The following is a 15531-nucleotide window of genomic DNA, read 5'->3' on the forward strand; positions in this document are numbered from 1 at the left end:
CAAGATCAGAACTGCTACTTTAGGACTTCCCGAAAATTTGGGACAGGCCTAGTGGCATTTTTCATTTGTTTCTTTGTGGACAGCAAAACCTCACTGCTATGTTATAATTAATTTTTTGAAGTCTATTCAATTTAAGAAGCACCTTGCCATGTGACATTGGGAGCTGGTGTTCAAGAAATGCAAGTCCAAAACCTAATTGAGCCCACGTCCCAGAAGCTGTCATCAATTGCTTTGGATGCTGGAATAAATGTCAATGGCTAAGTTTAGAAGCAAATCGGAATCTCCTAAATCTCAGCCCTACTACTACCTTCCAGATTTTATTGATTTCCTAACAGCCACATGCATCCATGCTTAGCCACCATTAAACAAGCATTAAAATCCATTTCCAAAGACTTATGTACACCACACAGCAGGCACTTTCTGAGCTTTAGACTGATAATCCTGTTAGCTGCAAGCCCAATCATTTCTTTTTTAAACGGATGAGATTATGCAAAGGAGAAAAAGGGGAAAGTATTTTGATCTAGCACAGGGAAGGAGAATTATGCCAACAAGCATGAGGTCTAAAAAAAGATCAATATATTTTAAAGATTTCCCCTGACTTCTGGATTATTTGCTGTACATTATACTTGGCAATTATGAGATTTAATGAAAGGTTCATGTCAGAAATCATTCCTTTTCCCTGAAGCCAATGTTTTTTTCTTTTTCTTTTGCAGGGGGCAGGACTCATTAATTTGCTCTGAACCTAGGGTGTGTGTGTGTGTGTGTGTGTGTGTGTGTGTGTGTGTCGTCTGAAATTTTCATGACCTTTTCAGATACAGAACAAGCATGAATTATTGACAGCTACTGCAATTTATGTGTACATTTGAAACATCATGTATAAACCATGTTAAACTGCAAGGTATGACATTCCAAAACCACAAAGACACACCTCTGTATCTTTTGCTTTTGAATGATATGGTTAACACCTTTCTCCTTTTATGCTAATCATTTTTTCCCCTATGTTGTTTTGGTTCTGTTGCCAATTACAGCAAGTTACAAAACAGCAGCTTCTCATGCCTCTTCTGCTTTATGAGAAAACCCAAAGCTATTTTGTAGCATGATTTGTATCCTATTCTATTCTGAAAAATAAAGAGGAATAAGTAATAGTTCTCTAATGGAACTGCAAGACCCAAAGTGGGATAGTGTTTTTGGCCTGTTCAGTTATGCACTTTGGAAAATTCTTGTACCAGTTGTAGGCCTCCAGGGCCTTGTTGAGAAACACCACCCACTGACAGATATCATGAGCAACTTACTCTGCACTGTTCAGATGAAACTCAGAAGTCCCTATAGACACAGGAGAACTAAAGTGAAACGGAGTCAAAACAGAGTCAAAACTGCAACAACATTTGACGGGAACTTTTCCCATGACACATTGGATAAAAGGGGTCCATTTAGCATACCAGAAAGTGCTGGCTGGAGGGGTCTTAAGACGTAATCCTAACCCTACCCACCTGGGAGCAAGCCTCATTGAATTCTTTAAGATCTACATCAGAGTAGATGTGGTTAGGGTTGCTCTGTAAATAGGAATCAAAAAGTCCAACTCCCTCTAGGTTTGCTGGAGAAATGGGGGAGGAAATTGCTGCCATTTGCATTTTGCCTGCTTGCAATTTTCATGTTCGTCTGGAGTTCAGGAACGGAAATTATGCAAGTGAATATGAGCAGTATTCACTACCATTGACTTTCGCCCCAGATATTATGCAAATAATTGTGTTATTTCTGCATTGTTTTTGACACTGCCCTTCCATTGAAATGCACTGAAATCAATTCCGTTATTAATTCCGTGATAAATTACATTAGTTTCAACCATAGAGGACAGCAAGATGAGCAGCATACGTTTTAGCACAGGCTGAACTGCAGCAGAATGGAAACATGCCTGATTGTGACATACATGGATTGAGGTGGGTACCACTGCCTCCTTACATCCACACTCGCCTCTCAGAAGCAGGAATCCTACTTAATGCTATTATTGCCCCCTTACCCCACCTAGGGATGCTAATGGAAATACAGCTGAAAGTAGCACCTAGATATGCTGCTTATGTCTAATGATGGTGGCTAGCCATGATGGAAGCTATGCTCTGCTTCCATGGTTGGGGACAGTATGCTTTCTAAAGTTGTTTTAATTTGTTTTGAATATTGTGTTTCAATAGTGTAACCCACCTTAGGACCTTAGGGTGAAGGGCAGGTAATTAGTATTATTAATAATAATAAATACCAATTGCTGGAAACAGGAGGGGAGAGTGCTCTTGTACTCAGGTCTTGCTTAGACATTTCCCCTGGCAAAGGTTCCTGAAAACAGGATGAGGGACTACAGGGCCATTGGCCTGATCCAGCCAGCTCTTTTAATTTTGCTCCATATGAAGCCTAGTAGTGGAATCCCATCACAGCTTCATATGATCAGCCCCCACTCTTACAATTAAACCATTGTTTGTAGCATTCAGGCTAAATCTTTGGGGTGATGGTTTGAACCCACTGTACTTTCTTGTCCATACTGGGGTGTCAGAAACAACTGATTACTGTCCCATTTAAAGCAACCATATATATGTATGTGGTTTTAATGTATTTTCCCATTTGCATGCCACTTCTCAACTGCACAGTAGCCAGGGTGGAGCACAACAAAGTTAAAGCAAAAAGCGAAAATTCACGCTCTGCAACCACAGGTGATTCCAGTGGAATTATAGGTAAACAGGGTTGGAAGAGAAAGTCCAATGCCAGTCTCAGTACAGGAAGAAATTAAGGCCTCGCTTAAACAGCAGGTGAGGTGAGAAATGTGTTCTTTGGCAGCACACCACAGACTGCAGCTGTGTATGTGAAGACCCCCGTCCTCTCTTCCCCATATTAAACAAGCTCCACTCCTTCAGTCTTCTTAGAAAGGATATTCTCCAGACCTCTAAGCAATCCTGTTGCTTTGCTCTGGATTATTTCCAGCTTCCATGTGTCTTTTTTGAAGTCTGGAAATGACATAGTACTCACACAAAGCATCCCTAATGCCAGGGAGAGGGGTGGGGGAGAATTATCGCCTCTGTTTTACTCATAATGCTCCTTTCCATGGAGCCCAGTATGGCATTAGCACAGCAGTACATAGCTAATCAATCATCTTTTCCGCTAGGACCCCCCTCCCTTGCCCTGAAGCCATTTCCGCACTGCTATTTGCTAGGAAGACATATTCCAGCTAGTAATTATAAATTTGTTTTTACCCATCTCCAGAATGCTGTATTTATGCTCGTTAAATGTAACCCTTTTTATTTCTGCCAATTCCCCCCCCCCCCAGTTTGTCAAGATAAATATTTATTTGTGGCCCTGTCACTGCAAAGCACTTTCAGCCTCTCTCGGTTTGGCGTTACTTGTAAATCTGAGTTCTGTACTTTCTACCCCCTTGTTAACGAGTATATTAAATAGCACTAGACCAAGATTTATATTTCCACAAGTGTTTGCTCTGTCACAGAGATGCAGAAGAATGTGTCCTCATACTCCTTCAGGCATCTATATAAGGAAACTGTCTCCTGGATTATTGAATTTCTAATATCTGCACAAGCAGGGAGGCAATTACAGTTAGAGGACACCTCTAGGCTGCTCGACAGGTACACTAAAAATAGGATAGTTGAAACAGCTGTTTGGACATCAAGAGGTGACAGGTGAAAGATGTTTCAGATAGATAGCTCTAGGTTCCTGAACTGTATTTAGGTAATGCGTTTTCTGAGTAGACCAGATCATAGCCTCAGAGATACCTTGAGCTGTTGCCAATCAAGCTCTGGGGGAATACATCTGAGTCAAACTATACATGTCAGAGTGTACCATGCGATTTCCCCTGAAAAGTAACAAGTGGAGGCTGTAATGAGTGGAGGAAAGGTGGATTAGGAGTTAAGAGTTTCCCCTCTCTCAAAATTGTCCTTTTAGGTGCTTTTACCCCACTGAGGAGAGATGGGGTCCTGCATATTTTGCCCAAGGGGAATGGGGAGAGAAGCATGTTGAAGCACAGGGGGAATAGTTAAGTCCTCTCTCTAATGCCATAACTCCAATTCAAAGCAGGGCACTCTGCTGCTGCATTGACCCTTTCAAGAAAAAGTTGGGACACAGGATCCCAGATCTCCTGATGTGTTGTCCAGTTGTGCCCTAATCCTAACCAAAGGGCTAAAGCAAAACAGACTGCTAGAAGGATGCATATGAATATATAGTTAGAACAGCAGCTGGAAAGAGGATGCAAATTCCCAGATGAAGGATGATTTTAATGGCATATAAGTATGGAGTGTACAAACTTTACAATGGATTGTCTTGGCAGGATGATGCACCTTAAAAGTCTTACAGAGCTATCCAGAATCCCCGGGAGGCGGCCGTAGGGCCAATAATAATAATAATAATAATAATAATAATAATAATAATAATAATAAATTTTATTTATATCCCGCCCTCCCCAGCCGAAGCCGGGCTCAGGGCGGCTAACAACAATAAAACAGTACAAAAGTACAGCACAAACTGTTGGAAATTCAAGCCCTTCTCATGAGAAGCTGGCAGCAGTCCAGGCACCCGGCTTGATTCCCTGTTGACCTCCCTGGCTGCATTCCCCAGCAGACGCAGGCAAGGTCTCGATCGGCGATTCTTCTTAAACGTGAGAAGAACACACCCCTCTTTCCTGCCTCCCCCAGGCAGGGGAAAGAGATAGACAGAAACATATTTACATGCTTTTATTTCTGTCTTTGCAGCGTTACAGAAAACGTGACTGCTCTCTCCAAATTCCAGCAGTGTTGTAACAAACACTCCCTGTACATCCTGTACAGCTCATATTACCCTGTGAGGTAATTCCGGTGTTGCGCACTGTGAAATGACTGCCCCTCTGTTCCCACAGCAGTCCCAACATTCCCATCATGTTTACACTTCAAGCTAGGACTTTGCAGCTGCATTGCTTCATTATCGTAACACAAACAACACTCTAAAACCATTCATTATAAATTAATTCACTCCTAAAAGAGTGTCCCTACCTCAATCACAGCTGTGCTGCTTGCACTGGCCAGGATGGAAGGGATGGGGAGGAGTTAAAATTGCAGTTTCACTACAGCAGCTCCCAGGTTGGTGTAGCAAAGAAGCAAAGAAGCTCCCAGGCTGGTGTAGCAAAGAAGCCTGGGTAGGGTCTGTTGCCACCATGGGGTGGCAGCAGGGATGGCCCAGGATCCAGTGGTTTCTTTGCCAGCTTTGCAACACTCTATATTGGGGGGGCGGGGTTCTGCAGGTGTGTTGAGGTCTTCTGCATTGGTGGACCTCCCTTGCAACCTGGCCAGTCAGGAGTTTGGATTGCAACCTAATAAATGCATGAAATTTAAGTGCTGACATTTCATATTGCATTACTGAAATGCATGCCATTTGGAACTGAAACAAACAAGAGCCAAATAAATAATGTAGGTTACCATCTACCCATTCCATTGTTTCCATTGTTTTATTCTTCTCACATCTCATACACAGAGCTTTGCAGAGAACGATTAGACATGAAGATTGCCTACGTAAATAACCCTGTGTAGGAAGGTTTCCTAAAGTTGTACTGCACCCTGACATGTCTTTCTTAAGGAACCCGTGTAACATGTACTGAATGGGTGCTGGATAACGTACATTTCGTCACGTGATGCCAAGATGCTTAGTTGCAAAAATTGATGTCTGCTGTGACTTTGCTAAGGCACAAACAGTAAGTAGAGGATTTAATGTCTAAATACATCCATTAAATTCACAACAACAGTAATTGGGAACCTATGATTCTATTATATAAATCCATCTCTCAGGACAAAACACCTTGCAAAACGTAACATCAAGTACTTTGGTTAAACATCTAGCTGAGAGATGGGCAAAACCTGTTGTTTTATTTCTGCTGCCTACTTGTCTGCCCCACAGTCTTGGAAATCCACAAAACCTCCACATAGTTTTCTGGGTACCTTGAACTCAGTTCAGAATGTTTGTCCAACCCAGTTGTTGTCCACTGCTTTTCATAGGCTAGGTGGTCCCAATTTTAAACCACCAGCAGACTTGCACAAGAGTTTGTACATGCAGTTCCTGCTGGTATTCCCCCCCCCCCACTGATAGAAAATAAACCTAAAACTGGGTTCAAGATAATTGTCTGCATTTGCAAAATGGTCGTGGACTAGTTGGGTATGCCAAAGCATGGCTTAGGGTGAACACACAGGAGTGTGGGTTCCCAAAGAGGGGATTGTGACCACTGTGGTCTTGCTGCTGCAGTACCTTACTTACTGCCAGTGCTTTTTTTCTTAAAAAAATGTTTAGGGGTACTCTCATTTTGACTCAAGAAAATCACAATTTTATAGTTCAAATCAGAAAAAAATAAATACAGTAAATGTACAAAAGTACAAAGATTCACAAATTGTTTAGGGGTATGTGGCCCCCTGTGTCCCCCCAGAAAAAAAGGACTGGTTACTGCTCATGGTTTTTCTGGAGGAAGGATGGAAAGATTTGTCAATTTCAGTTCTCTCAGTTTCTCATTTCTGCCATTTTAAATTTAGTTCTCCACATTACTCCACAGAAATTGTGTGTGTGTGTGTGCTTTTAAAAAATCTTCACGAAAAATTCTTCAGCAATTTAGTGTGAATTTCTCTTAATGAACTCATTTTTGCCCGTGGTTTTGACTAATGTGTACATCTTTGCAAGCATCTGCTCATAATGTAATGCTATCTTCACGAACGCATTCATCTTTATGCACACTCCCCCCAACATATGCATTTTTTGTAAACAGAGATCGGTGGGAGGGCTGCATAGCAAAATTCAGATGAGTGCGAATTTCAAAGGCTCGCTGTACTTTGGCTCTCGCATTGTTTCAAATGGCAAAAAAAGTGAAAGATTTGGCTTCAGATGAGAACTGGATCAAGTTTCTTCTCTATCCCTCATCTAAAGCAAGACAAAACACAAATCCTGGTCTAGACAACTTGATAATTCAGATCATGGCTTTGTTCACAGTAGCACCACAGGAGGACCAGGAGAAAACCATTGTTGCCACCATCCCTTCTCCAGGAACCCACACATTTGTGGCAAGCTGTTTGTTTGTTTATTAATACCCCCTGACAGGGATTCCAGGCAGCCTACAGATAAAAGAGTTTGACTTAGCAGGATGTGTGAACCAGAACAATATCCTCCATGGAATTGGAGCAACTGGATTAATGTGCCATTAGAAATAACAAGCAAAAACTGTTTTTGATCTACCACTTAAAATTATATTCTGCTCATCAGAAGCGCCATGAAATAACAGGTGCCTATAATTTCCCACTGTGGGTGGCGCTGTGGTCTAAACCACAGAGCCTAGGGCTTGCCAATCAGAAGGTCAGTGGTTTGAATCCTCGCGACAGGGTGAGCTTCCGTTGCTTGATCCCTGCTCCTGCCAACCTAGCAGTTTGAAAGCATGTCAAGTGCAAGTAGATAAATAGGTACCCCTCCGGCGGGAAGGTAAACGGCATTTCCTTGCACTGCTCTGGTTTGCCAGAAGTAGCTTAGTCATGCTGGCGACATGACCCGGAAGCTGTCTGCAGACAAACACCGGCTACCTTGGACTATAAAGTGAGATGAGCGCCGCAACCCCAGAGTCATCTGTGACTGGACCTAATGGTCAGGGGTACCTTTACCTTTATAATTTCCCTGTGTCAAACGAACCAGTCAAAAGTTGGCACCTATTTTAACATGTGAGGAGACTATATAAAAAACCTTTTAAAAAGCTGTTTATTGATTTACTCTTCAAAAATCATAACGTAAAATGCCATGAATTAATTTCCTGCAAGTTAACAGCTGCCAGAAAAAGCTACATGAAATAATGAAAACAATGCTGTTAACCAGTCCTGTGTATGGGGAAGGGAGAAACAAAACAACACAAATGCACAGTTACGTCACAGTGTCTGAGATGGAGAATAGATGCAATGCACAAAACATGTCATTGCCGGCGTCGAGAGGGGTAGCCATGCTACAGTCTGTTGCAGCCACAAGGCTCTCTGAGGCTATATTCCATATCTGTGAGAGATTTTTGCAGGATGCCAAACTCTTTACTTTGCTCAGATAACAAAATAATAGGATTTCTGCATGCTTCAAAAACCAACCCCTTATTCCTGCATAGAAAAAGTTGAGATTTTGCATTGCTTAAAAAAATTCCAGGTGCATTGCACCCTCTGCTGGTCAAGGATATTCTTTACACTGAATGACATGCACCAAGATTAAGTAACATACTGTATTTACTCAAATCCAATGCTCACTCTTTTTTTTGGTCAAAGTACGTTACGAAAATTAAGGTGCGCATTAGATTTGATGGTGCATTAAAGGTAAAGGGTAAAGGGACCCCTGACCATTAGGTCCAGTCGTGACCGACTCTGGGGTTGCAGCGCTCATCTTGCTTTATTGGCCAAGGGAGCCGGCGTACAGCTTCCGGGTCATGTGGCCAGCATGACTTAAGCCGCTTCTGGTGAACCAGAGCAGCGCACGGAAATGCCGTTTACCTTCCCGCCGGAGCAGTACCTATTTATCTATTTGCACTTTGAAGTGCTTTCGAACTGCTAGGTTGGCAGGAGCAGGGACCAAGCAATGGAAGCTCACCCCGTTGTGGGGATTCGAACCACCGACCTTCTGATTGGCAAGTCCTAGGCTCTGTGGTTTAATAATAATAATAATAATAATTTATTATTTATACCCCGCCCATCTGGCTGAGTTTCCCCAGCCACTCTGGGCGGCTCCCAATCAGTGTTAAAAACAGTACAGCATTACATATTAAAAACTTCCCTGAACAGGGCTGCCTTAAGATGTTTTCTGAATGTCAGGTAATTCTTTATCTCTTTGACATCTGATGGGAGGGCGTTCCACAGGGCGGGCGCCACTACCGAGAAGGCCCTCTGTCTGGTTCCCTGTAGCCTCACTTCTCGCAATGACGGAACCGCCAGAAGGCCCTCGGCACTGGATCTCAGTGTCCGGGCTGAACGATGGGGGTGGAGACGCTCCTTCAGGTATACAGGACCGAGGCCGTTTAGGGCTTTAAAGGTCAGCACCAACACTTTGAATCGTGCTCGGAAACGTACTGGGAGCCAGTGCAGATCTCTCAGAACCGGTGTTATGTGGTCCCGGCGGCCACTCCCAGTCACAAGTCTAGCTGCCGCATTCTGGATTAATTGCAGTTTCCGGGTCACCCACAGCGCCACCCAAAAATACAGTATTTTTGTAGGATACCATTCCCCCCCCCCCAAGTGCACACTCATTTGTGCTTTAACATTGCCTATATTTTTTCTTTCCATGTGATGAAGCATTGCACATCTTTCTCTGATATTTATTTCATTAGCATTCATAATTAGAGACCTGGTTGAGTATCAGCCTGACACCAGGCTTATTGTCTGTAAGCAAAAAAAATTTAAAAAAATGGTGCTCAAATCTCCTTACCTTGGGCTTTTCATCCAGTATTTGCTGACGAATTTCCTTGTGCTTCTCCACAAGTCTTTCCTGCCTTTTACTTTGAGCATCTTCTAGCTGGAATAAAGCAGGCAAACAATTTATTGCATTCAAACATGTGTATTTCATTCTTCAGTTCTATACTGAAGTAGTTCTGTCCAGGATAGAACAGCATAACATAAGCATTCTTAGAAGAATATTTGATTTGGTTTCAACAAAACAATGCTTACTGATATATTATGTATACTTGGAGATTAAATTTAAAACCTTACATTCCCCCCCCCCCCAAGAAATGTGCAGTTTAAAACACACTTAAGAATGCTAGAAGAAACAGCTGAAGTTTATAGGTAGTTGATAGTAGCATTTAATCACGCCATCATCCAGCACCAAAAAATTAGACAGCTTTGCACAGTTAAGGATGAAGCCAGGACTAATTTTATTTCTTAGCAAAGAATAACAAGTAGAAAGAAATAAGAAATAAAATAAGAAAGAAATGAGAAATAAAAAGGAATACCAACAAATCAACACATTTTCTTTGGGTTGTTTTTTTTTAATAACTAAAAACACATGTTCTATCTCACTTGAACAGGAATTTCGGTTCATTGGCCCTAGCATCGTTGCTCTCTCCCTGTTACCTATTGATCATCTGCCACTCAATAGTCAATTTCAAACCTTCATGCATTTCACAAGAATGGGAGGGAAACTCTGGCTACAGCTTTATTCACTAAGCCTCTAAAACTGCAGCACAAACCTAGAAAGGCTACTTTTTCTGAAGAAAAGCAGCTTCGGGAGGGCTTTATGAGTGATGCAAGAAAGCATCTGATAGGGAGCATTCAACTCTATCTCTGACAGTCATTTCTGATCTTCCTGTAATGTCACCACTGCCCCTTCTCTTGCCCCAGTGAGTTGAAACACAGGCAAACCCACCCGTGGAATCTCACAGGAGGACAAGTCTCTGGGAAGGATCTGGAGCAGTGGAGAAAGGAATAAACACCTGCTCGCTACCCACTACTGTTCTGCTCAAAGCGGATCCCTCTCAATGGCACTTTTGTTCACAAAAAGCAGCCATCAGCTCTGTGGTACATGCCTGTGTTTATAATGCGTAATGGCCAACTTGTGAAGCCTCAGCTATAGCTCCTCCACATGCCTATGTTGATCCAAAGTCAAGCATCCATCCTGCTGGGTCTGGGACTGCCTGTTTCACCATTCTTGGTGAGGAAGTGATGGCTTTTTCATCAGTTTTTAGCTGGGAAACTGACCCCCCGTTCTTGGAAATATCTTCTCTCCGGCTGAAATTGATGCAAACAGTGTCATGCTGTTCTTTCCAGCAGAAATGGATGCTCTTTGGCTACCTCCTCTGTCTCCCTTGCCATCGGGAAAGTCACTAGGTCATTGGGGAGCCGGGGAAGGGAGGAAGGTAGCACCAGGTGTGCGATTTCAAGGTGCAGCAGGCCATGCTCCCAGCCTGCTCATGACATACTATGAGAAGTGCCAAACTTGACTTGTGTCTGCCTCCATGGAATCAAACCAGGTCATTTGCCGTCATGAGCCCTTACATTCAATTTCCCGTGACAACATTTTGCAATGTACTGTAAATGCTGGCAGGAGACTCTGCTCAGATTTCTTAGAACAGCTTTGAGACATTACCTTACCTGCAGGAAGAGGATTTTTTAAATTCTCCACACTTTCTGTTCCTCCGCAACATCAGATCTGAAACACAGCTGATAAACTTTACAACATTCCTTCACATTTCAGATGTGATATTGTCATGGGGAAACACTTGACTCCTGCACAGCAAGATAATATTCAAAGTGGCTCTTGGTAATTCTACAGAAGATGGCAAACCAAGTTTACTAAAAATGTAGCATTGCAAGGAATCATAAATGCAAGATATCTCTTTTCAAACGACAAACATCGGTTTCATTGTTCTAGCATTATTACTCTGTGTAAACCAATATAAGTACCGGAATGTTATCTTCATGCCATATGCAAATACAGAAAGTTTTGATGAACTTGTATGCAGCAGACTCACCCTTTTAATGTATTGCACCACCTCCTGAATATATGATCGAATCATTTCTGTCTTCTCCCTGGGAGCAAGATTAAAAACTACTGATTCCATGTCATTAATTTTTAACTGGCATTATAAATGCATAATTTGCTAGCTTCTGCCGCAAAGATCCTTCTCACAAATTCTTTGTACATTACTTTAACTAAATAAGGGAAAATAAAAACCAGACAGCCCAGAAGCCACACATTATGTTCTGCATTAGAAGTGGTTTGACCAGAGGCCACAAGTGGACCACACAAACCTTGTGAATAGAAAGGTCATATCGGTTCTTAATGTGTGAGGAAAGAAATCGCAGGCGTGTCTCAGAAACGTTTCAGCACCATGGACAGGGAAACCCATAGCCCTCTTGAACTATAGCTCCCATCACCCCTGACCTTTGACCTTAGTGGCTGAGACTGGAGTCTAATAACTGCACCTAGAGACAGTTGGGTTCCCCACCACTGTTTTACACCAAGCAACTCTTCTTGAACCTATTATCTGTCTCCCACCTTATCTTCTGCAGGGATGGAACAGAGTTCTGTCCCAGTTAGGATTGAGGCTGCACTCTACCACAGAACCTGCCCTATTCTGATGGATTCAGCACAAGTCAAACATAGTCTGATGGCCTGGGACTCGGGCTTGGGCTCGGAGCCAGAGGAGTCTCAGTCTGCACCGGATCCTTTGCCCCAGGCGGCATCTGAACCTAGTCTGGGGCCTGATTCTGGAGAGCCCCAGTCTGCACAGGTTCCCTTGCAACAAGCAGCAGCTGGGCCGAGTCAGGGGCCTGAGCCTGCTCTGGCTCCAGATGCGGGGATTACCATGTTGCCTTCAACTGGGCAATCACTTACAGCTGCTCTACTACCAACTGGGTCAGGAGAGATTGAGGCAGCCTCTGGGTCTAGTAACCCACCGACATCTCCCAGGCTGCAGAGACTGAGGTCTGAGAGAAGGAGAGACCTGAGTACTCGCAGGAGGAGTGCTTGCCTTCAGGCGAGACAGGGAGGTGAGTCACCGGGGGATCAGGACCAGCCATTACCCCGACAGAGATAAAAGGCTGCTGGACCCCCGCCCCAACGTTGCTGTTTGCCAGAACCTGCCTGTGATCTGTGCCTGACCTTGCCTGGTTTCCTGCCTCGTGTCCTGCCTTGGCCCTATTGGACTGACTCCTCACAGAACCCTTGGATTCGGAACCGGACCTGGACCGGGTTACCTGGGTTACCCCCAGACCCAGCACACATAGCAAGGTGTCATCACTGCTCCCTCACTACACCACAAGGCAGGGCTTAAAGTGGCAAAAGGTTGTTGCCAGGCTGCACTAGGCTTCACCTCACATGCCTAAATGCTTTCAGAGAAGGCAAGGAGATGGCTCTTTACTGTGTAACAGCCTCAAGTCCAGCAACCTCTAAAAGGCTGTAGGTTCCCAACCTTTGGCCTATGCCATGCACAAAGTGAATAGCACAATCATTCTAGATTCTAGAGTTTGGACAAAGAGGGATGTACTCATTCCAGTATGTTCCAAAGTTTTCTGGAGTGGACCAGGTGATTTCACTCATCATAAACATTTCCCCACCTTTCAGTAGAGTCCTTTATTTGAGTACAGTGGTACCTCGGGTTACATACGCTTCAGGTTACATACGCTTCAGGTTACAGACCCCACTAACCCAGAAATAGTGCTTCAGGTTAAGAACTTTGCTTCAGGATGAGAACAGAAATCGTGCTCTGGCAGCACGGCGGCAGGAGGATGCCCCATTAGCTAAAGTGGTGCTTCAGGTTAAGAACAGTTTCAGGTTAAGAACGGACCTTTGGAACAAATTAAGTACTTAACCTGAGGTACCACTGTACAGAAAATTCATGTTTTGTGCATTGTGAGCTATAGCCACATTCTCTTTCAGTCCCCCTATTGAAAATGCTGGGGATCGTATAGGTCCCATAGGGACTGCTCCTGACCAAAGTTCAGGTTGGAAATTTCATTGGAAATAGCCTTGCACTTGAGAATAAGTGTTTTGCACATCTCATACTTGGCAATTATGTGAATGGGAAAGTCTTCTGAACAATATCCAGCGACTCGGCACTAGTCAGCTTATTGTTCTGTGCAATTTTAATCAACAGTATTTCTTTTCCTTGAAATTTAACCATGCCGGCCCAATTCCACTAAGCAAATAGCTAACTACCTTATATAACACAAGAATACAGAGGAGAAGAGGTAATGTGAGGTCATAGAACTTTCAATTATTGTATGTCTTAACAGAATCCATCTTTACTAGGTCAATAGTCACCCCCCACAATTGTGCATACGTTACTTAGAAAAGTGGGTTTGAATTCATCCATTAAAGCTGCAATTTCTTTCTTTCTTTCTTTGATTTATATACTGTCTTTCATCATAAGATCTCAGGGCAGTTCACAGGATAAAAACAAGTAAAAGAGTAAAACAGAATAGCAAAACAATAACCCTCCCTTTCCAACATTGCTAGAGATAGTCAAGTGTTGCTAGAGCTTCCCAGTTCAAGATGGCAGCCAGCAGACATCTTGAAACAATGAATTTTATGCATAAACGTGTAAATGTTTAATTATTCCATCCATGACCAGACCCTGCTTAGCTTCAGCAGTGACACTGTAGAATGCATCTATAGACCATGTCATGAACCAATTGATGTTGCTAGGCTTCTTTTATAAGCCTTCCAATCTTTTTGAACAATTACATGCTCACAGCAATCCTATAAAACATCACACCTAATCTTGAACAAAAAGTCATTTTTTTTATCGCCTAGTCACAATAATTCCCAACATGCTATTCTTTGCACTGTTCACGTGAGACTGAATGCCTCGTGTCTGTCTTCATCAACAGCTCTTTGATGTTTGTAGCCTTCTGTTCCTCGCTTGCCAAAATGTTGATGCCATTACTCTCCTATGTCACTGCAGGTTATTATTTTCTTCAAGGTTACAGCTTAAAATATTTACGAGTGCAATCCATCTCCCATTTAAATCAGCGGGACTCTGGATGCCAGGTTTAATTAGACATACATTGCTCTTTTTTGTGTTATACCTTCTTGTTTCTTTCTTTTGTTTAAAGTGATTTTCCATTTCATTTTTAGTCCTTTTATATCCACATAGAGATTGATAGATGAAACTGACACTTGGATTTTGGTTTTGGATTTTTATGCAGTCTTAAGTGCCACTGAGCATTCATATGTTGGTAGCTCATCTGTGGGATGAAGCAATTTGTGGGTCTCTTCCAGAATGGGAAGTAATGGCTCAAATGATCTGGAGATCTTTCCTCAAGAATGTTCAGCTGGCACCCTTCCACCATTCTCTTTTAGGAAACAGGCATAGGCAAACTCGGCCTTCCAGATGTTTTGGGACGACAGTTCCCATCATCCCTGACCACTGGTCCTGTTAGCTAGGGATGATGGGGGTTAGCTAGCTAACAGGACCAGTGGTCAGGGATGATGGGAACTGTCATCCCAAAACATCTGGAGGGCTGAGTTTGCATATATCTGGGTTAAAACAATCCTGATTCAAATAAACCTTTGAGTCAGGACTGTATACTGTTTTTGAATACTGTTTTCCTTGGTTTTGTTCTGACTGCTGTGCTTTTGCTTTTCCGTTGTTTTGTTGGTTTTATGTTGAATTGTAGTCATCTGATTGTGTTTTGCTTTTAAATAACTTTTTGTTTTTGTAGGAAGGTCACAAAAAGGTGGGTCTGGGCATCTGCTCATCATTTTTATTGGATTCTCTCTGTAGGGATCCATCTTATCCCAGTTAAACATGCCAGTGAGATAATTAGGTAGGAGAGATATTATAAAAACCAATGCAGCATCGTTTTGTAAGAGAAGAGATGGGCTTAACCTGTTAACTGACCCCTTCCCCAAACTCTTTTAACATTTTCCGTTGCTTCAAGAGCCACTATGGAACTTATTTTCAATGCCTGTCAAAATGCAGATATTTCTTGAAAGCACTCTTTAGTTTGGATCTAGTTAAATTCAGTTGCAACTGAAAAGCAATGGCACTTCAGTTCACTGCAATAAGGTGGTTCCATTGTTTTT

At 42.8% G+C, this 15531-nt stretch overlaps 1 protein-coding gene and 2 long non-coding RNA genes across 5 annotated transcripts in view; 2 read left to right on the top strand and 1 right to left on the bottom strand.

The window, feature by feature from the left end:
• The window catches only part of PLCB1 (phospholipase C beta 1), a 455075-nt gene that overhangs the window by 45623 nt on the left and 393921 nt on the right, over positions 1 to 15531 (bottom strand). For all 3 annotated transcript variants that reach the window (XM_081906043.1, XM_081906045.1, XM_081906044.1), the window contains 2 exons: positions 11471 to 11528; positions 9430 to 9516 (listed from right to left, as the gene is read on the bottom strand). In XM_081906043.1, coding sequence (XP_081762169.1) covers positions 9430 to 9516; positions 11471 to 11528 — 145 coding nt within the window. The remainder of the gene's footprint in view (positions 1 to 9429; positions 9517 to 11470; positions 11529 to 15531) is intronic.
• On the top strand, positions 770 to 4376 carry LOC309367358. The gene is made up of 3 exons (XR_014167081.1): positions 770 to 898; positions 1837 to 1937; positions 2634 to 4376. It is a non-coding gene; the product is annotated as an uncharacterized lncRNA (long non-coding RNA).
• On the top strand, positions 4994 to 7321 carry LOC309367349. The gene is made up of 3 exons (XR_014167069.1): positions 4994 to 5099; positions 5133 to 5707; positions 6764 to 7321. It is a non-coding gene; the product is annotated as an uncharacterized lncRNA (long non-coding RNA).

Source organism: Podarcis melisellensis (genome assembly GCF_964234715.1).
Source record: "Podarcis melisellensis genome assembly, chromosome: 3".
In the NCBI taxonomy this organism is placed as follows: Eukaryota; Metazoa; Chordata; class Lepidosauria; order Squamata; family Lacertidae; genus Podarcis; species Podarcis melisellensis.